The sequence below is a fragment of the Elaeis guineensis genome, chromosome 14, assembly GCF_000442705.2.
Source record: "Elaeis guineensis isolate ETL-2024a chromosome 14, EG11, whole genome shotgun sequence".
Classification (NCBI taxonomy): Eukaryota; Viridiplantae; Streptophyta; class Magnoliopsida; order Arecales; family Arecaceae; genus Elaeis; species Elaeis guineensis.
The window spans coordinates 51,002,260-51,024,623 of record NC_026006.2 but is presented as its reverse complement, the minus strand read 5'-3'; the positions used below and the strand labels follow the sequence as shown (position 1 = coordinate 51,024,623).

At 45.8% G+C, this 22,364-nt stretch overlaps 2 protein-coding genes across 4 annotated transcripts in view; both read right to left on the bottom strand.

Moving 5' to 3' along the window:
* The window catches only part of LOC105057799 (endo-1,3;1,4-beta-D-glucanase), a 57,889-nt gene extending 49,559 nt beyond the window's left edge, over window positions 1-8,330 (bottom strand). Inside the window, exon 1 of one of the 3 annotated variants that reach the window (XM_073248451.1) lies at window positions 8,116-8,330. In XM_073248451.1, coding sequence (XP_073104552.1) covers window positions 8,116-8,266 — 151 coding nt within the window. In that variant the 5' untranslated portion in view covers window positions 8,267-8,330. The remainder of the gene's footprint in view (window positions 1-8,115) is intronic. The other 2 variants (XM_073248450.1, XM_073248449.1) reach the window with 2 other exon arrangements.
* Window positions 8,331-13,147: 4,817 nt separating this feature from the next.
* Window positions 13,148-16,956, bottom strand: LOC140853618 (endo-1,3;1,4-beta-D-glucanase-like). Its single transcript, XM_073248273.1, has 6 exons — window positions 16,948-16,956; window positions 14,093-14,120; window positions 13,875-14,012; window positions 13,662-13,751; window positions 13,392-13,492; window positions 13,148-13,213 (listed from the first exon to the last, which is right to left on the bottom strand). Exons 1-6 carry the CDS (start codon window positions 16,954-16,956, stop codon window positions 13,148-13,150), a joined length of 432 nt encoding a protein of 143 aa, XP_073104374.1.
* Between the last annotated feature and the right edge of the window lie 5,408 nt (window positions 16,957-22,364).

Here is a 22,364-nt window from a genome sequence, read left to right as displayed (position 1 = left end):
ATGGAGCTTCTTTAGGAACTAAGGCATGGCATCGGATGCTTTCGGCCCAATTAATGAGACAGCTAGAAATCCACCCATCACGAGGATTCCCTGGTGAGAAATTTTAGAAACACTCCAATGAACAACTATATGTTAGATTACAAGAAGGTCGCCATGTTTCAATTCCTATAGCTCGAAAACCATCCGAGTTCACTCTTTTGCCAACAACAAGCCGATGAAAGCCTTTGATCATGTCAATGAGACCAATGAAATGCTCAAGATGATTCATAAGATCAAATTGTCTATATGAAATCCAAGCTCATCAAATTTACTAGGTTTACTACGCCATGTGTGATAGACACATAGGATTCTACTAAGCTCATCATCTCTCTATCTTCAATCTGCAATTTGCTCCAACCTTGGGGTTTATTATCACTCTATCAGCCATCCCATTGTTTTAATGAGAGACAAGGAAAAAGAAGGGGATAATGATATAGGCAAAAGTTGAAGTTTACATAGTTCATGTTTGTATATTATTGTTAAACCACCCACTGCTAGATCAAGCGGGCTCAACTAATCAACTGGGATTGATCAAAGAGTACAAAGTGTGATATGGATCACTTCCTCTATCAAATCAACCAATCACCACTGATTACCAAATAGGCAATGCTGGTGGAGTAAATGGAAGGGACATTGTAGAGAAAGGAGCATTGTCTCGGTCATCTAATCTAATTAGACTTTAATATATTTTAAATGGGAGAAGTGATTGCACCAGTATCCATACTCCATTAACTATTTTGCTCTTCCAAATTATTATAAACTTTGAAAACAAAATCCCTGGTAGTAAAGTAAATCCAAGCTAAAAAAATTCAAGAAGGCATTGCTACTATGTTTTGTTTGTTAAAAGCTATTCTTACTTGGCTATGTGTGATGCATTGCATATCTCAAGTATTCCTAGATATCTTATTGTCTTGACATAAGATTTATTAGTTGCGTGTGTATGTATGTGTCTCTATACTCATACATGTGGATATGTATCTATGTGTATATGTCTTATCATTTTGGATTTCCCTAACATGTATGTTAGCAAACTAGAACAAATGACATCCATAATGTGGACACATATGATAAGCAGGGAGCAGCCTAAAACATGGATTTTTAATTTTTAGGCCCTTTTAATGGTGTAGGTCATAATCAACAATGTGAAACTTCAATTGTTAGGCACTTTTAAGGAGACCGGAACAGATCATTCTTCCACCACTATATATGCTTTAGGAGCAAGGAAGAACACAATAAATGCTTTGGAAATAGATGGCCACCTATTGGAGAACCAATAAGTTATTGCTGATCAGTTTAATTGTAATTTCTTTCTACAGCAACTTTCTTGAAAAAGTAGAGGGTAGTTGCATCATCATGGATTGGATTTGCTTGTACATAGAGATAACAATGCATCTTTCCGCTCTTAATAATTTTTCATGGAAGAGATTAAGGAAGCTTTGTTTGCTATTAATCCATAGAAGATGACTGGGCCATATGGGTTCCCTTTCTTCTATCAGAAGTACTGGCACCTGTTGCAGGATGACATTTATCGGCTTATGCATGACTTGTACAATGGAAAAGTGGAGGCGGATAGGATCTTTTAGGATCACTAATCTACCCTCAGTTGTTAACCTTGGGATAGTTATATAACACTAATAAATTGGTGAGATCTTTTCAAATTCACCCATAATAGGGTTTTATTGATAAGTAGGTTCAAGACATCCAATAGATTCTAGAATCTATTTTTAATTACCCCTTTTAGAGTAGGGAACTTCTAATTAAGTGGTTTTATATAAGTGCTAGCTAAGATTAAATATAATATGTATATTAAAATAAATTTAACTTTGCATGATTTCAATCAGGTTTCTATGCTTTAAACTTGGGTGTTTGGTTCGCAACCTGAATCGAAATCGGAATGCGAATCGAAAGGATTGGAATCCAAATCGGAATGGCCAAATCCTCCGAAACATTGGATTCATGACCGAAATCGAAATCAGAATCGAAATTTGAATACTTAGGAGAGAGTAGGAATTAAGTTTTAGATAGATTGGACCATTCCATTTTGTCTCAAAATTGAAATCGGAATAGGACTCCTCCCAACCAAATAGTAGGAATGGGAGTCATTCATTCCCATTCCGATTCTGAACCCCAACTCTCCGCAACCAAACATCCCTTAAGTTAGACATACCTTTTAATACAATGGATTTAGATTAGAACTAAATTTATATTGCATTCCATTAAGAGGGTGTTTAGTTCACAACCAGAATCGAAACCGAAATGGGAATCGGAATGGATTGAAATCAAAATCAGAATCGGAATGGCCAAATCCTCCGAAGCATTTGGTTCGTGACCGAAATCAGAATTGGAATAAAAATTTGAATCGTTATGGGAGAGTGGGGATTAAGTTTTAGGTAGATTGGGCCATTTCGATTCCACTCTGAAATCGAAATGGGACTCCTCCCAACCAAATGGTTGGAATGAAAGTCATCCATTCCCGTTTCGATTCCAAACCCCAACTCTCCCCAACCAAACACCCCCTAATTCTTCTTAATATTTTAAGAATTCATTATCATTCTTAGAAACAATTGTCATAGTTGGTAAGTTTAGCTTGATGTCATAGTTTTTGATTTGATATGCATAAATTTTATTAATAAAGTCCTTGTAATTCACAAGGATAATTTTAATTTCAAGGAACTGAACCTTATATTACGGAATAATATCCTTTATACTTAAATAAAATTTTAAATGTTCAAGTTCGACTAATCCTCATATGTATTCCAACAAATATATGAATCCACATTACAACTTTCGAATAAATTATCCTTAATATAATTTTTTTAAATTTTATTGAATCAAGAAAATTTCTTAGAGTGAACAAAAATGAAATTTCACTCAAGAATTTAAGTGATAATTTTATTTCAATTGAAGTTACGCATGTAGATACTCCAATATAAAATAGGATTCTAACAAAATTTTGAACAAGAATCCCATGAAGATACAAAAAGCAAACTTAAATAATATTTTATCCAATAGAGCTACACTCTTACACAAGAAATTTATTTTTGGAAAATAATTTTTTGAATAAAATTATTAAAATGAGACTAGTCTTAGAAGAACTAAAATAGTACTTCAATTATGGAGAAGTGCTCTTCTATAGGAAATTTCCTTTAAGATGGTTTTTCTTTTGGAATCAGATCGACATCTCACTAATATCAAAGTATGCTTCATTATTGAGCAATGTGCTACATCAGATACACACACACATACATACATTTGTAATTTTCCATTAAAATTATATCGAAAGACATTCGAACAGCCATCATGCATCAAGTAACCAATGACTTGCTAGCCATTAGATCGACCATAACTTTATATCAATCAATCAACTATATTAAACTCTGGGTCATCTATTAAGCAATAAGCAGAATATGGACCACTAAAATTGGTGTAGTTTTTTATGTTAGGGAATCAGTTTGTAAATTTGAATCACCCAGTGAGAAATAAACCATCTTTTAACCACTAGATCGTCACAGAGTTAAAAAAAAAACACTCAAAGATTTTATCCTCACATTAAGAAATGAAATGCCCATCACATGATGTTAGGATTACGCCGAGATTCAGCCACATGAGACAGGAGGTTCATGGGAAAAACGGAGTCCAACGAGACAAGATCACCCAAACGAGTCGAATGGAGGAGATATGAATTTTGAAGTCGGCACGAGACCCGAGGTGGCGGAGGACCGCCGGCGGAGGGCGGCGGCGCCGCAGGCAGGCGGCGGTGCGTGGCCCAAGCGGGTGGGCGGCCCAGCCGGGCGCACGGCCCAGCTCGTGCGCGGGCCCGCGCGCGGGCTGACCCAAGCCCAGGCGCCTACCTGGCCTGTACCCCGTCCATCGTGGATCGGGCGGTCCATGGTGGACCGCATGGACTGCGTGGGCATTTCCCATGCGTTTCTCGCGGTCCACGCACTATTTCATGGACCGGTCGCGATCGGACGGCCCAGGAGTTTTGATCTTGATCCGATGGTTCAGGGGCTTGATTTGGCTTGTTTAGGAGACCTAAACCTAATCTAATTAGGTTTAAACCCTTGTTTAAGGCCTTTAAAAGGTCTGTGCCTCAATAGAGAAGGGTCGGTGGTCTTGTTTTGTCGAAGGACACGTCGTTCGGAGCCGTATGGAACCCAGAGAAGAAAGGGAGGCTGAAGCCTGAGAGAGGAGCAGGAGGCTCCTGGACAGCGGACGCCAGCACTTCAGGGGTTCAGAGGGTCTTCAAGAGAGAGCTTTTGTAAGGAAAACTTCTAGTGAGAGAGAAATTGGGTGTACGAGGGCTGAGGGTGACATCTCCTCGTGTAATTTTTTTTTTATAGTGAATTTGCATACCTCATGGAGGCGAGCCCTTTTGTGGCTATCCACATATTTTGATTGTTTTGTTTTTTTCTTCTTTCTTCCTGCTGCATCGTGTGGTACTGAAAAGGTCTTGGGAGTGGTGTCCTAGCCAGACATCCACCCAACAAATGATATCAGAGCAAGGCGGTACAAGGATACAGATTGCAGCGTGGTGAGCAAGACTGAAGATGGAGAAGACAGGAACAATCAAGATGGAGATCAACAAGTTTGATGGTAAGAGCAATTTCTCCTTATGGCAGGCAAGGGTGAAAGATGTGCTCATCCAACAGAGATTGATCGATGCTCTCTTGTCGATGAGAAGCCGACCACCATGGAGTGCGGATTGGAAACGGCTACAGATGCAGGGGTGAGCACCATCCGCATGTACTGCGAAGAGGTGGTGATCCATGTGCTGAGCGAGACTTCCCGACGTGCTGTGGTCGAACTCGAAGAGTTGTACATGGCAAAGTCTCTCACCAATACTCTTTTCCTCTGAGCAGTTCTACCAACTGCGAATGATGAGGGACAGAGCGTGCAGGAACATCTGAGCCACTTCCAGAAGATCCTCACCGACCTCCTCAGCATTGGTGAGAATGTTGAGGAGAAGACCAGGGCGCTGGTTTTGCTGCGTCGCTTTTCCTTCGTACGATCCTTGATGATGCTCTTTTAGTGGGGAAAAGCACCATCAAGATGACAAATCACCACGGCGATACTCCAGAAGAGGTTCTCAGAGGGAGAACCCAGCTTCGAGCTCAGGTGGCGGTAGCTCAGCTTTGGTGGCTTCTAAAGGAGCAGAGGCGGTAACGGAGCGACAGAGATCGCAATGAGGGCGTCCAAGTCCAGAGGGACTTGAGCAAAATCAGGTGTTACCGGTATGAGGAGTGGGCATCTAGCAGAGATTACCCTCAACTCAAAAATAGACGGTGGCTACTGTAGCGACGGCCGCAGCGATTCAGATGGAGATTCCTGGAGATATCTGAAGAGGTATCTACTTCTTCCCAGCAGTGGATATTAGATTCTGCATGCCCTATCATGTATATTGCAGAGAGGAGCAGTTTGACTCCTGAAGAACAATGAAGGTATGTATATCTGCCGGATGGATCGAGCTGTGCGATCAGAGGCATTGGGACGGTTAGCTGGAGACACATGACGGTACAGTGAGGAGATTGGAGGAGTCCGATACATACCCAATTTCAGATGGAATCTTATTTACTTAGCAGACTGGATTCGAGAGGCTACAGGATATAGCTGGTGGAGGAATCCTGAGGGTGCTACGCGACGATAGGATTATGCTGGAGGAAAGAAGGGAGCAGAGGATATTATTACCTGATGGGAGCCAGTGCGAGGTGGAGCTTCGAGAGTCAGCGGAGCCCAGAGCGAGGTGGAGCTCCAGGAGCGGATCGGGCATGAGACAGAAGACTCGGGAGGACGAGAGGCGACGTCGCAAGGTAAGATTCCTATTGTCACAGGATGATATCCGAGCAGGTCTCAATCAGGAGCACAGCATACGATGAGATGGATCGAGCAGCCTGGCTCGACTCCATATTTGCCATCCATGATCAGTAGACGATTGCCCAGGCATGGGGCGAGAGATCCAGAAGTTCTCGAGTTTGGAGGCCAATATCGATCGAAGTGGAGATTGTTAGGATTTGACGTCTCGAGATTCAGCCCATATTGAGCCCACAATGAGGTTCGTGATAAAAATGAAGTCCAACAAGATCAAGATCATCCAAACGGAGCTCGGATGGAGGAGATACGAGCTTTTAAAGTCGCACGAGACCCGAGGCAGCGGAGGACCGCCGGCGGCTGGCGGTGGGCCGGCGGAGCGGCGGTGCACGGCCCAGGCGGGGCCAACACACAGGACCCGCGACCCAGGGGCGCGGCCCAGGGACGGGCGGCCCAGGGAGCGCGCCGCCCAGCCCGTGTGCGGGCCCGCGTGCAGGCACGGCCCAGTGCCCTTGCCTGGGCTGTACCCCGATCCACCATGGATCGGACAGTTCATGGTGAACCGCGTGGGTGTTTCCCATGCGTTTCTCCGGTCCACGACATTATTCCGTGGACCGGTCGCGATCGGATGGCCCAGAAGTTTTCGGTCTTGATCCGACGGTTCAGGGCTTGATTTGGCTTATTTAGGAGACCTAAACCTAATCTAATTAGGTTTAAACACTTGTTTAAGGCTTTTAAAAGGTCTGTGCCTCAACAGAGAAGGGTCGGTGGTCTTGTTTTGTCGGAGGATGCGCCATACGAACCCAGAGAAGAAAGAGAGGCTGAAGCGCTGAGAGAGGAGCAGGAGGCTCCTGGACAGCGGACGTAGACATTTAGGGGTTTAGGGGGTCTTCCAAGAGAGAGAGCTTTTGTGAGGGAAACTTCTAATGAGAGAGAAATTGGATGTACGAGGGTTGAGGGTGAGATCTCCTCTTGTAATTTTTTTTTTTATAATGAAGTTTGCATGTCCCATGGAGGGAGCCTTTTGTGGCTGATCCACGTATTTTGATTGTTTTGTTTTGTTTCTTCTTTCTTCCTGCTGCATCGCATGGTACTGAAAAGGTTTTAAGAGTGGTGTCCTGACCAGATATCCACTCAACAAATGGTGTGTCAAAATTCTATGGTTCTAGCCAATAGATTGAAACCGCTTTTGAATGCCTTGGTCAATTAGGAGCAACCTACTCTTGTTAGAGGCCAATTGATGCCGCCTAGGCTACGTTTTGATGGAAAGAGAAAGAAGACATACAAAATAAGAAAACAGCCAGGGAGAAAAAACTTCTTCTCTAGAATTTTTAATTCAATATCATGAAATAAACTAGTTACAATGTTGGCTTGAAAGATCTTATTTATAGAGAGAAATTCCTAACTTAACAGTAAACAGAATCCGAAATAAAATAGGAAAAAGACTAAGACAAGGATTAGGACTTTCAATTCATCTATGATTATTCGGAGCTCTCATTAACTTGTCAAACAATAGAATGTGACCTTGATACTAGACATGACGGCGAAGCGGTCAGGCTTGTAGGGCACGGAAAGAACTTTTCGAATTGAGATCATAATAGCGATTCTAACACCAGATGGGAGAGTTACGTTATGTTCCAGCATAGCAATGTCAAAATGGATAGGGTCAGGTACAATCAGCTTGTTTTCCGACCCTTTCAGACCTGGTCCACCGAATCAAGGTAGCGATCGGCTAAGACGTCTGCGTCACCGATTCATCCTAAATAGCTACCTTTGTGCCAATGAGGTCCTTTCTTCCTCCAAGAGGCCGAGAAGAGAGAAGCCACCATATCGAAACAAGAATTTACAAAGGCCTATGATAGAGTTAACTGGACTTTTTGCTAAGAAGATGGATTGATAACACGAGAAGAAGATTTTTGTGCAGAGATAAAGAAGATGCAGGAGGTAGCTTTTGACTAGTAAACCAGACTATAAAGTGTGTTCAAGAAAGGAACAAGGACTGATGATCTGAGCTTTGGCCCAGTTCCTTTATCAGAGAAAGAAGAAGCATGCCTCCATAACAAACAAGCCTAAAGGGGGAAAAAAAAAAAAGGAGAAGTAAAAGAAAAAGAAACATACCAAATACAGAGTAAAAAGAAGACAGTAATAAACATGCTATGTCTCACAATCCACCATGCCAAATTCTCTAACCTTCATCCCGGAAGCAGAAAGTGCGTCCCATAAAGGGGTAAAAAGAAGGAATAGGTGAGGAAGGAATTTAGTATTTACCGAAGACATCGGAGAGAAGGAGGATGGCGGTTTTACAGGCTGGTGGGCCGACGGTGTAGGCCTTGAGGCCCCCCAGGTCGTCCACCACGCAACCCTGGCCGCTGGCCGGGTTCAGGGTCGGCGGGTGCTCGCAGCATTGGGAGCTCGCCATCTTTTGGGTCTACTTGGTGGAAAGGACACTGCTAAGCTAACTTATAGAGGGCCATGGCGCCCCCGGAGACTTGCGGCCACAAAATATTTTTTCTAGGAGGCCGTGACATCACGGCTAAGATCAGCATCTTAGAAAACACTCGCCTAGCGATCGAAGGGATGAGGCTGATTTTACCAAAAAAAAAAAAAAAGAAAAGGATGACGCTGAGAGTTGATGGGTTGGTGATCAAGAAACTCGGCTGCCGTGGTGGACTGGAAAGAGCGCTTCAAAGTAGCTTCGGTGCACCTACCCCGCATGGCATGTGATGCCTGATTGGGGACTGTATTTTGGTAGCATTTCCAATGAACACAGACCGAATGGCCTCCTATATAACGGAGCATACCGACGATGCCCTGTGGACCGATGCGGCGGTTCTGTCTTTCCGATTTTTTGATATTTTTTTTTTAATATTTTTGAATAAATTTATGTTAGGTTTGTATAAATGCTTCATTTTATCAAAAAAATAGCGACGTCATATTTACACTTTTCTCTGCATAAAATATTATTTTATTTTTATTCAATTTTCTTTCAAAAATAATTAATGATCAAAATAAATAATATTTTAAATTTAGGAAAAGTTAGTGAATGAAAATAAATGAGCGGGTTTTTTTTTTTTATTTCTTATATTTTTCATTTTGATATATTATAATTGCCAATATAATAATTTTACTTAATATTAAAACTTAAACTACTACTTCTAAAAGATTAGGTGCGCCGCTTCCTCCGAGAGTGATGGGGATTGTTTTATTTCGTAGGGTACTGCTGGGAGAAGATAGACAAGAGCCATACATATTTAAAACAAACCAAGACCAGATTTTTGGACCAATCAAAGTTTAAATAAAGACATTCATTTATAACAATTTTAGTATATTATCTAATAAAATAATTTCAGCACATCTAATATATATATATATATATATATATATAGAGAGAGAGAGAGAGAGAGAGAGAGAGAGGAGAGAGAGAGAATTTGTATCGGTAGGGCTCTATCTATTGTCACGCCCCAAATCCGGACATAACACAGCCATGTTACCAAGGGATGGACCCACGATAACACGAAGCCAAAATTCATCTTCTTAAATATAATGACAGGTGTATCACAAATAAATATAATAATAAATTTAATTCAATTATTTAATTAAACCAAAATTGGTTCAGAGCATCTAAATCCAAAGATGAAATAATCCAAGTCTTAAAATTCATAATGACTACAATCCATAAACATAAACTGAATTCCTAGAGCAAAATTTTTAAACTTGCTTTGCTGATCTTCAAGCCTGGATTCTCTTTCCTTCGATCCTAGCCTTATTTCTCTGTACATAAAAGAGAAAACAAAAAGAATATGAGCTACACTAGCTCAGTAAGTAGACTTCCGCTTCCTTACCGGATCAGGCATAAGTTTTCTATGATAATGCATCATTTAGCAAATAACAATTATCGCAAAAGTAAATATTTCATAGAGCATATAATAAAACAAGTTATAAGCTCATCATGCATGCATAAATCATGTATATTTCACAATTATGAATCGTAAATCATGTTCATCATGTATTCATGTCATGTTTCAAAACATTGCTTACAGACATTCGTGTTACGGTCACTATTATACCCGTGACAGGGCCATGTTTCTTAATCGACAGAGTTCTTAATTCATGTGCCAACTTTATACCCGCTGGCATGGTCATGTTTCGTGTGGATGCTAGCTCCGGATGTCGACCTTCCCGAAGGAATTCATTCATAGCCATCTGAGAGCCTTTGAAATCTTTATATCTTTTTCTTAAAGCATACATATATATAGATGGAAAAACAATGAAATTCATACTTCATAATCATGCTATTTTCATAAGACATATTCATGAAATCAATGCTCCTAATAAAACATGCTTTTTCATATCATATATGCTGATACTTATTTTATGAAAAATTATGATTTTATCAATAACAATTCTTTGCATAAAAATATGATCATTTAAAAATAAATAAGGAGCATAAGATCTACTTACCTCGTTCGTCCAGGACCTTTTAATCTTCCTTTAAAAGAATCAGACAGTCCTATTTAAAATATTAAATCATTAATAAATTTTATATTTTTAATAAAATTACATAATATAAAGAAATGACCGATTTGATGATCAGTCCAATAAATCTCTCCCTTCGGCTCTAACCCGATTTAAGGTCATAGGTCCCTAAAAGTGAAGAAGATAGCCTAATAAGGGATTCATAGGATTTTTTTTTTTTTTTAGAGAGAGAAAGTAGAGAGAGAACGAATCCAATTTTAGAGAGAGAAAGACTTTAGAGAGGGATGAGAGAAACTTTCTCTCACATATATATATATATATTATATATATATATATATTTTCTTTTTCTTTTTCTTTTTTTTTTTCTTTTTCTTTTTAGAGAGAGACAATAGAGAGAGAGAAAGAGAGAGAAAGAGGGAGAAAGAGGGGAGAGAGAAAAATTTTCTCTTTTCTTATTATTATTATTATTATTATTATTTTTCTATTTTACATTTTCTTTGCTTTTCTTTTTTTTTTCCTTTTTCTTTTCTTTTTCTTTTTCCTTTTTCTTTTCTTTTCTTTTCTTTTCTTCTTCTTCCCGGGCTTTCATTGGGCCGAAACAGGGGACCTAGAGGTCCCCGTGCCTTGACCGGCCGATCACGGCCATATCATGCCCGATGGTGGCCGGCGGCAACGACCGACTCTCCCGGGTTCGGAGAGGCCAGAGCCGGCGGTCGGCGTGACCGTCGGTACCGGAAAATCAAAGGAAAGAGGCGGCGTGAACAGGGGGTTTCCTTTTCCAACTAAATCCGGCGACACCTGTCGCCGGCCATCGTACTCACAGGCACGGGAAAGAATGGAGAGAAGAGAGGGAGAGGAGGGAGACCTTACCACAACCTCCGGTGACCTCCACCGGCGTGAAATCGCGGCGAACACAGGTCGAGAGGCCGCGGCTTCAAACGGAAAAATCGGAGAAAAACTTCGGCAATCTTCGGTGGCTGAAGGGTCTACCCATAGAGGAGAGGGGGGTTTCTTATAGAGCTCGTCCTAGGGTCTTTCAATGGCCCTAGGACTCCGATTCTTGATCGGGGAAGAGGAAGACTCCGATCGGGAGTCTTCCTGCTCTGTTTTTTCTTTCTTCTTTTTTTTTTTTTTTTTTTTTTTTTTTAACAGGGCTAGTGGGCCGGGCTTTCACATCTGTACAAACTACTTGCACAATGTGTATAGATAATTATTCCTCAAAAAGGTTGATGAATGGTTAAAAGCCTAACAAAATAAGTAATTATTCAGAAATTTAATTTTATACATTGCCAAATCCTTTCTCAAGACCCGAGGAAAAATAACATCCCATTTCTCTCATATGCATTTAATGTATGCAATATGTATAGATAATTATTCCTCAAAAAGATACATGAACTATTTAAAAACCTAACAAGATAAGTAATTATTTAAAAATTTAATTCTATATATTGCCAAATAATCTTTCACTCCAAGTAAAACAATGTCCCATCTCTCTCTCACACACTTTTAATACGAAGGAAATATAATAACCACTAGATCAATAATTTAAAATAAAATAATTACAGCATAATATATAGTGTGCAGACCATATTTCACAATGTGTACAAATAATTATTCCCCCACAAGGCAGGTGAACCATTTAAAAGCCTAACAAGCCGAGCAATTATTCAAAAATTTAATTCTATTCATTACCAAATAACCTTTCACTCCAAATAAAACAACTCTCCCACCTAATATAGAGGAAAGTATAATAAGCTCTAGATTAATAATTTAAATTAGAACAATTATGGCATAATTGTTCTCCTTCGTACTTGGCTTCTAATGGTATGGTAGGGTTTTAGTGTGAAATGGATTGGCACATTACAATATGGCCTAAAATGTGACAGAAAAATAAAGGTCATGGATATACGAGCTATGCTGAACCAACACCGAAGGAATAACAACAGCTACTGTCCCTGTTTCTTCTGTCATACGTTGATTACCATTTTTTTGAAAATGTAGGAGAAAATATCAGAAGTTATTTGCTTTTAAGAATAAAATAAAATTCAGTGATGTATTTTTTACCAAAAAAGTGGAATGATGTTTATAAATATCAAATCTTATAGCATAAATAATGAAATAGAAATATTTATGCATTGTAGGATCTGTCACAAAAAAATTTGCACCATGCGCACTTACAAAACAACAGTACTGGACTTAGTTTCAGTTATTCGGAATGGCGCTTTGCTAATATTGATTTGGAGTAATTTTTCATGCACCACGTGCGGTGTAACACGAGTGCACCGCATATTGATATTGGGGCATGTAGTGTAGAAAGAGCAGATATTTAATACCATTTATTTTTTTTCTAATTTTCAATGATGAAATTATTTTTTTTATAGAATAAATAAAAAATAATATTATTATTTTTTGATGTCTTGTATGATTTTTTATGAATATATATGCCATTCTGAATGATATATATGACTTTCTATATTTTTATGACATCATGAATAATATATATGATATTTTAAATAATATATATAGCTTCCTGACATCTTATATGGTTTTTTATGAATATATATGACATTCTGAACAATATATATGACTTCCTGTGAATATATATGATATTCTGAATAATATGACTTTCTATGAATATATGTGTATCTTGACTAAGTTATTGACCTGCATCACATAGGTCGATATAAAGCTTGACTAAGTTTTCGATGCCCAAAGACCTTGTAAGATGATTTACACATCATAGATTAAATTAGTACATGTTACTGAGCCATTGAAATTGTGCATTTTGGGATCACTTGATGGTTAGATAAATGACCTTCAAAACTCATTTGTTTTCTAGGCCATTCAAATGTAGATCATGATCAATAGTGTGGGTCCTCTGTTCAAAACACTGCAGATTTTGCACCAATAGGCTAGAATCTTGCTCAAAGAAAAATACTCTCTCACACTCATTGTGTGCACCCGGGCATGTGTACGTGTGAGAGAGAGAGAGAGATTTGAGCATATCATGGATCACCAAATAACATACAAAATGAATGACATGACAAGTCTTTCAAGAATTTTCCTACCTCAGATTTGGGGGACAAAATCTCCTCAAACTGTTTCAACAGTTCAGGTGGAGAGGACTCGTCAATCTCAGCTCCAAGTATAGCAATGTGGCATTTAACCTCTGAAAATAATTGAATATTTGCAAGATCAAAATACAGCAATTTTTTAGTTAATCATAAAATTAGATAAATAGATTCAAAGAATGCTCAGTTTTTTCCATCTAATGATTAAAATCATGTATTTTTTTGCATGTGACAAACAATTGTGCATATTGCTATTAAGATACATACCTTTGATGTCATCAACAGTCACAAATGAGAGATGTAGCATAACTGCAGATTTAATGTTATCAGACTTTGCTAATTCTGCAACTACCTTGGCTGAGAGGATTCAAAAATTTGCCTTAAGAAATCCTTGAAATCAGTCATAAAAAAAATTTATCTCAAGTATATTCCAGCTAGAAAATCATAATTCAGCTCAAAAGGGTATACTGACGTACGTACCACCCCAGCAAAATCCAGCAGCCCCTATTGCAGACACACCTTTGTTTTTCAAAGCCTCAATTACCAATTTTGCATCTTCAAATACTTTATCCTGCAAAAAGTTTAAGGTGAAGAAAATTGAAGGAGAATGGTAATTCTCTAATTATAAGAAACAAATAAGATGCAAAAAACAAGTGTACGAAGCAATATGCTGACATGATTTATTCATCATTACGTACCTAGTTCCAGTAATGATGGAAGATTGTCCTAAGAAAGATTAAAAGAATGTAATATGGCTTGCTCAAGCAGGAATAGCTGAAGCTTTATCTCCCTTAAAACTTGAACTGTGAAAAGCTCTTCTACAAAATGGTCATCCACGTTAGACTTTACATACATAGGACTATTGTATTTTGTATGGTACATGTTGGGATATACCGACCAACTCCATCCGACTGACCGACCAACTCCATCCGTCCGACCGACCGACTCCATCCGACCGACCGGTTCCATCCGACCGACCGCGGGCGACACCGACAGCGACTATCGATTGCGCCCGACCGGAACGGGTCGGCCTAGCGGCCCCACGTCGCCTCCGATCGCCTGAGGGCCAACCCCCCGTCACCGACTTCCCATCGGATGGGACGCCGATGACTCACTATCGGTTTGGATGGCTGTCGTCCCACCTCTACAGGCCCTCCTAGATGCTGGATGAGCGGCGTGGGCTGCAGTCCCATCAAGTAAACGCCGCACGGACGCCAGGGGGCATTACCCTGCCAGAAAGCCTGGGGCGCTGTCCTGCTAAGGATGAGAATTAATTCCTAGGATCTGTCAACTTTGTCAACGGCATGACAACTTCTGATGATTTGACAACTCTCCAGTTGTCTACGTCACCGACGGCGAGGCCATACCACCTCCAACTATAAATCGGGGAAGGCAACAGTGCTAAAGGGGGGTTTCTCCGGGAAAAAATGCTCAGGCTTGCTCTCTCTCTCTCTCTCTCCCCGTAGAGCTCCTTGTCTCCTTTTCACTGTTGTCTAGTCTCCTCTCTGACTTGACCGTCGGAGGGTCCCCGCCGGAGCTGCCTCCGGTCAGTGTGGACTTTCTTTTGCAGGCGCTTGTTCCCGGCGACCAGGCGACGAGGGGATTGGCCGCAACAGATTGGCGTGCCAGGAAGGGGCAGTACACCATGACAAAGACAAGAGCTCAGCGATCGAGGGTCACCGGGTCGGCGAGGTGCTCTTCCCGTCGGGAAGAGGCCTCTCCTCCACCCTCTGCGGCGGAACCCAGCTCTCCGCACCCCGTGGTGACCACAGAGGCGCAGATCACGACGATCGTGCGGCAGATGACCGTGCTGACGAACGCGGTCAAAAGCTTTCAGCAACAGCCGGTCCAGCTGCCGCCATCACCGATCGGGCAACCAGCGGCACATCCGATGCCCTCCAGGAGCAGCCGCCGACGACCGCATCGATCTCCGTCGCCTCTGCAGGAGCACCTACCACAGTGCTCCCACGGAGAGGAGGAGGGGCGGCCGCGGTGCGACACCCATCGGCCCCGACGGCATTCTCCCTCCCAGCTAGAACGAGCGAGGAAGGAGAAGCGACCGCGAACGCCGTCCGCCTCTCTCTCGGACTCTTCCGGAGACTCTATTCCTGGGGTCTCCTAGCACTGACGGATCGATGACTACGAACGCAGGTTCGACGAGATCGACCGTCGGCTTGCTCAGTTGCAGGTGGACTGGCAGAAGTCCTCGAACGACGTTGACTTTCAGACCACCCAACCCCTCTCCCGACTTATCCTTGACGAACCGATCTCCAGTCGGTTCAAGATGCCGCACGTGGAGCCTTACGACGGCTCCACCGACCCCATCGACCACTGGAGAGCTACAAAGCTCTCATGACGATCCAAGGGGCAACCGACGCTCTCCTTTGCATCGGCTTCCCCGCCACGCTACGCAAAGCTGTCAGGGCCTGGTACTCCGATCTTCGATCGGGGAGTATCCACTCCTTCGGACAGCTTGAGCACTCCTTCGCGGCCCACTTCAGCACCAGCCGAAAGCCGCCCCGAACATCGGACAGCCTTTTCTCTCTTAAACAAGGAGAAAATGAGACGCTCCGACACTTCGTGGTGCGATTCAATGCAGCCACGCTCGAGGTTCGGGACCTCAATGAGGACATGGCCGTCTCGGCCATGAAGCGCGGGCTGAGGGCATCCCGGTTCACCTACTCCCTGGACAAAACCCTCCCCCGGACGTACGCTGAGTTGCTGGAGCGCACGTACAAGTACATGCGCACGGACGAGGGAGCTTCCAACCGATGCCTGGCTGAGCCTAAGGGCCCGAAGGAGAAGCAGAGGAAGGGTCGGGACCCTGCTGTGCCTGGCAGGCCCCCGATCGACGGTCGGGTATCACCCCGACGACGGGACCAGAGGTCGCCCCGACGTCGAAGCCCGAGGCCGACACGCCCCAGGTACGATTCCTACACTCCCCTCTCTGCTCCTCGTGCGCAGATTTTGATGGAGATCGAAGGGGAAGAGTACCTGCGACGGCCTCCGCCTTTGAAGGCAAAGGGCCTCGACCGACGAAAATACTGTCGATTCCACCGGGGCCACGGCCACAATATCGAGCAATGCATCCAGCTTAAGGATGAGATCGAAGCCCTCATCCACCGGGGGTATCTCGATAAATTTCAGAGGAACCCGCCGGCTCGACCAGTTGCCGACCACCGACCCCAGCCGACTGAAGAGGCGACCGATAACCGACCAACGGCCGGGGTCATCAATATGATTTCTAAACGGTTGGGCCCAGGGACGTCTATTGGGGGGGAGCCAATGAAGAAGCCACGCTCGGATGATGTAATTGCTTTTACGGAAGAAGATCCTCGGGGCATCCAAATCCCCCATGATGATGCTATTGTTGTCTCGGCAACAATAGCCAATTATGATGTAAAAAAATTTTTGTAGACAATGAAAGTTTAACGAACGTTCTGTTTTACTCGACCTTCTCACGGATGCGACTGTCGGCCGACCGACTCAAGAGAGTCTCTACACCCCTAATAGGTTTCGTCGGAGACGCTGTCGCAGTGGAAGGAGAGGTCACCCTGCCCATGACGGCTGGAGCCGAACCACAGCAAAGCACGGTTCTCCTGACTTTCGCGGTCGTCCAGGTGCCCTCGGCCTACAACGCCATACTCGGAAGACCCGGACTGAACGCCCTCAAGGCGATAGTTTTGACGTATCATCTCCTGGTTTGGTTTACGACCAAAAACGGCATCGGGAAGATGCGCGGAGATCAACACCTCGTCCGTCGGTACTTTCAGATCTCCGCTCAAAGCGACGAATCGAAAGGCCCCCTGACGGCCGATAAGCTGGACCAACGAGAGGAAGAAGAACGGGGTGAGCCGGCCGAACAGCTCGTTCCCATCGCGATAGCAGGGAACCCCGACCAAAAGGTGTGGATCGGGTCTCAATTACCCAACCCCGAGCGGCGACATTTGGCAGAGCTACTGAGGGCAAATACCGATGTATTCGCTTGGTCGGCGGCGGATATGCCGGGAATTTTCTCGGAGATGATGACCCATCGACTCAACATCGACCCGTCAATGAGGCCGGTAAGGCAGAAGAAAAGATCTTTCACTCCAGAAAGATAGAAGGCCATCGATGAGGAGGTGGATAAGCTGCTCGAGGCAGGCTTCATCAGGGAGACCACTTATCCCGATTGGCTTGCCAATGTTGTAATGGTGAAAAAAGCCAACGGAAAGTGGAGGATCTGCATCGACTACACCGACTTGAATCGAGCCTGTCCAAAGGACAGCTTTCCACTTTCGAAGATCGATCAGTTGGTGGATGCGACGTCCGGCTACCGACTGCTCAGCTTCATGGATGCCTTCGCAGGGTATAACCAGATCCGGATGGCACCCGAAGATGAGGAACACACCGCCTTCGTAACCGCCAAGAGCCTCTACTGCTATAGAGTAATGCCGTTCGGACTGAAGAACGCTAGCGCCACCTACCAACGACTGGTCAACAAGGTCTTTAAAGACCAGATCGGGCGCAACATGGAAGTGTACGTCGACGATATGCTGGTAAAGAGTGCACAAATTCTGGATCATGTCCGGGATCTCGAAGAAACTTTCCGCACTCTACGACGACACCGGATGAAGCTGAACCCGACCAAGTGCGCCTTCGGAGTGACTTCGGGAAGTTCCTAGGATTCCTCATCTCACAACGGGGAATCGAGGCTAACCCCGAGAAGATCAGGGCCATCATCGATATACGACATCCGGACACCAAGAAGGAGGTGCAGCAACTCAACGGAAGGATCATCGCGCTCAGCCGATTAATTTCTCGGTCGGCTGAGAGATGCCTCCCGTTCTTCAAAATCTTGCGACAAGCCAAGCAGTTCTCTTGGCCGAACAAGTGCCGGCAAGCCTTCGAGGAACTGAAGAGGTACCTGGCCTCTCCGCCACTCCTCGTGAGATCGGAGGTCGGGGAGGTCCTGTACCTTTACCTGGCTACGTCCCCGGAGACGGTTAGTTCGGTGCTCGTTCGAGAGAACGAGAACTGGGTTCACCAACCGATATATTATGTCAGCAAGGTGCTCCACGAAGCTGAGACTCGGTACTCAAAGGCAGAGAAAATAATTTTTGCTCTAGTCATTTCGGCACAGCAACTCCGTCCGTACTTCCAGGCACACGCCATCGTGGTCCTCACCGACTAGCCCCTGAGAGCCATCTTGCACCACCCTGACACATCGGGACGGCTGGCGAAATGGGCTGTGAGACTGAGCGAATTCGACATCCAATATCGGCCATGACCTACCCTCAAAGCTCGAGTTCTGGCTGACTTCATCGCTGAATGCCCGACGATCGACCTACCGTCGGGGGAGGGAAGCCCCGTGGAGGTCGGGACCTCCGACTGTGACCCCGATTCGGCCTGGGTGTTGCACATCGACGGAGCTTCCAATGCTCAAGGGAGCGGGGCCGGTTTCCTACTCACCAACTCGGAGGGGGTGGTTACTGAGCACGCCCTCCGATTCGACTTCAAGGCCTCCAACAATCAGGACGAGTATGAGGCGCTCGTCGCGGGTTTGAAATTAGCATTGGAGCTTGGGGTTGACCGACTTAAAGTCTTCTCCGACTCTCAACTGATCGTTGGGCAGATCAAAGGCGAGTTCGAAGCACGAGATCCGACCCTGGTCAAATACCACCGAAAAGTGAAAGATCTCGTGGCGCCCTTCGAGTACTTCGAGATCTCCCACATCCCCAGGGTGGAAAATGCTTAGGCTGATGCGCTCTCCAGGCTCGCGACATCCGACTATGGCGCCTTGGGCCGGACATTCGTGGAAAGTCTTGAACGGCCGAGCGTCGACCTGGTCGAAGAGGTGCTGCAATTGGCGGCGGAGCCGAGCTGGATGGACCCGATCGCTCAGTACCTGACCAACGGTCTACCCCTGAAGACCCTGCGGAAGCCAAGCGACTCCGGTGGGCGGCTTCCCAATATGTGATGATCGACGGCCGACTATACAAAAGGTCATTTTCGCTTCCCCTGCTGAAGTGCCTGGGGCCCATCGATGCGGACTATGCCCTCAGAGAAGTACATGAAGGAATCTGCGGCGATCACTTGGGGGCAGGTCCTTAGCTTACAAAGTTCTGCGACAGGGCTACTACTGGCCCACCATGAAGAAGGACGCCGCCGAGATGGTTCGGAGGTGCGAACCGTGCCAAAGGTATGCCAACGTACAATACCGACCCGCCAGCCGGCTTGCCCCGATTATCGCCCTGTGGCCCTTCGCCCAGTGTGGAATCGACATACTCGGATCTTTTCCCCCGGCATCCGGACAACGAAAATTCATCGTCGTCGCGATCGACTACTTCACTAAATGGGTGGAAGCCGATCTCTTAGCACAAATCACTGAACGAAAGATGGAAAACTTCGTACAGAAGTCCATCATCTTTCGGTTCGGACTGCCAAACACCATCATTACTGACAATGGGCGACAGTTCGACAACCAGGACTTCAGAGACTTCTGCGCAAGATTTCAAATCACACACCGACTAACCTCGGTCGGGCATCCGCAGTCTAACGGCGAGGTCGAGGTGACCAACCGGACCATATTGCATGGGCTCAAAACCCGACTGAATGAAGCCAAGGGCCTCTGGGTCGAAGAGCTGAACTCCGTCCTATGGGCGTACCGGATGACACCACGTATCCCGATCAGAGAATCACCTTTCAGCTTGGCCTATGGAATGGAAGCCATGATCCCGCTGGAGATCGGATTGCCATCAACTAGGGTCGAGCAATATCGTGAGCCGGATAACTCCGAGTGTCGGAGGGCCGACTTGGACCTCTTGCTCGAGCTCCGACGCGAGGCACAACTTCGTATGGCTTCTTACCGACAAAAGGTGGCCCGATATTACAACGCTAGGGTAAAGCCAAAGCTCTTTCGATCTGGAGACCTGGTCTTGAGGAAGGCGGAGGTCTCAAAACCCTCGGATCAGGGAAAATTGTCCCCGAACTGGGAGGGACCCTACAAGGTAGCCGATGCCTACGGACCGAGAGCTTACCGACTGAAAACCCTGGAAGGAAAACCCATTTCCCAGACCTGGAACGCCGACAATCTGAGGTTGTACTATTAGTGAACTCTGTACCTCCCCCATTTGGAATACGAACTCAGTTTAAACTTCAGAGTCTGGAATATCGACCCTTCGACTGTGGTTCGGCGCTCACCAAGGAATGCGAGCCTCCGACATCCCGACACGGACATAACGTTCTACTGCGGGCCGTCGGACTAGCCGCCGGCGATTCGTCGAACGTTTAAAGGACCAACGCACTCGCGAAAATGGGAGCTACACTCCTTCTACAACTTTCGGCTAGAACGTTCGGGGCAGAACGATCGGCCGACTCGCCGACGCGACTCCGGCCAGGAAAGGCAAAAGCGCCAACGCAACCAACGCCGCGTTCGTGACTTACCGATCGGGTCGAGGCCCGGTCGAAGGGTATTCGGCTTACCACCGTTTATCACACGGTGCTACACAAGCGCCCGACCTAAGTCTGAGTAAGAGGAACTCGACTTGCCATCGCTTTCTCGATCAGACACATCGACTGCGTGCGACGACGTACCAGACGCAGTCCGACCGATCGGCGTCGGACGACATTAGGGTCATCGGGGTACACTCGAAAGTCGGTCGACTTTCTTCCCCATGAATGACCTTCGACTTCGCCGGCACGACCAACTTAACGAACTCGTGCCTGGAAGTCGGTCGGCCCCCGACTCATGCCAGGACGACGTACGTTCGACCCTGGCATTCGGTTTACAACCTAACGGCGAATGTTTTGGTCGGGGTTCGTCTCGCTTACCCTATACCAAACCACCGACTATCTCGGCTAACGACTCGGGATGACGTTGGGTGTCCTATGCGGCACGCCAAGGCTGCGGCTCTCCGACCTTATGACCCCACGATTACAAGTACATCCCAACAGGCCAAAAAAGGAAGTCGAAAGAGGAACTAGAAATTTCTTAACTTCATTTGGTTACAAAATCGGGCCGAAGCCCGGTTACAAGTGTGCTAAGAAAAACAAAAACGATAAAGGAAGAAGGCCACGATCATCCTTCGGAGTCAATCTCCTCGACTGACGGAAGCTCGGGGATGACCGGTGTATCCACCATGATCGGCACTGGGTCGACGCCGAGGCAGGATCGTCGGTCGGTGCTGGACCGGCGGTCGGTGCCGGATCATGGGTCGGAGCCTGGTCAGGAGTCAGGGCCGTCCCTCCTTCGGCAATCTGTTCCGGGACGGCCTCTCCAGCCGCAGCGACGCCCCCCGACGACGGGTCGCCATCTCTTCCGTGGCTTGGTCCTCGACCCCCGGTGGAATGATGCCGCTGAGGTCCAGCTCCGGGTACAGAGCTTGGACTGCATCCCGACCATCTCGTACCCCACCCGTACGACGCGAAGCGGACTCCAGCAGCTCCTCTCGATACCGGTCGGAGCCACGAAAGTCGTCCACCGCCCGACCGCTGACTCCTTCGCCGACCTCGCCTCCGCTTCCGCCGATCGAGAGAGTCCTTCGCCGACTCCGCCTCTGCCTTCGCTATGTCGGCATCGGCCTGGGCAATCGACAAGTCCTCCTCAGCCTTGGCGAGATTCTCCAGGCTGACCCGGAGCTGCTCGTGCTCGGCCTCGAGCTCGGCAGCGACGCCGTCCCGTTCCGCCGCAGACGGTGCCAGTCCGACCCTTGCGCTTGGCCTCCTTTCGGGCCGACTTGAGCTCGGACCCGAGATGAGAGACCTCATCCACCAGCTTCGCCTCCCGATCGGTCGACTGCTTCAGGTGTTCGACCAGCATCGCCCTGTCGGCTTCGACGGCCGTCGCCCTGTCCTTCCAGGCCGCCCGGACGTTCCCGAACCTCGGTACCCGCCTCAAGTTCGGACATGGTATAGATCAGCTGCAAACGTGGGCGCTACGTCAGGAAAGCGAAGTAACGAAAAACTAAAAAGGAAGGAGACGAAGTGGAA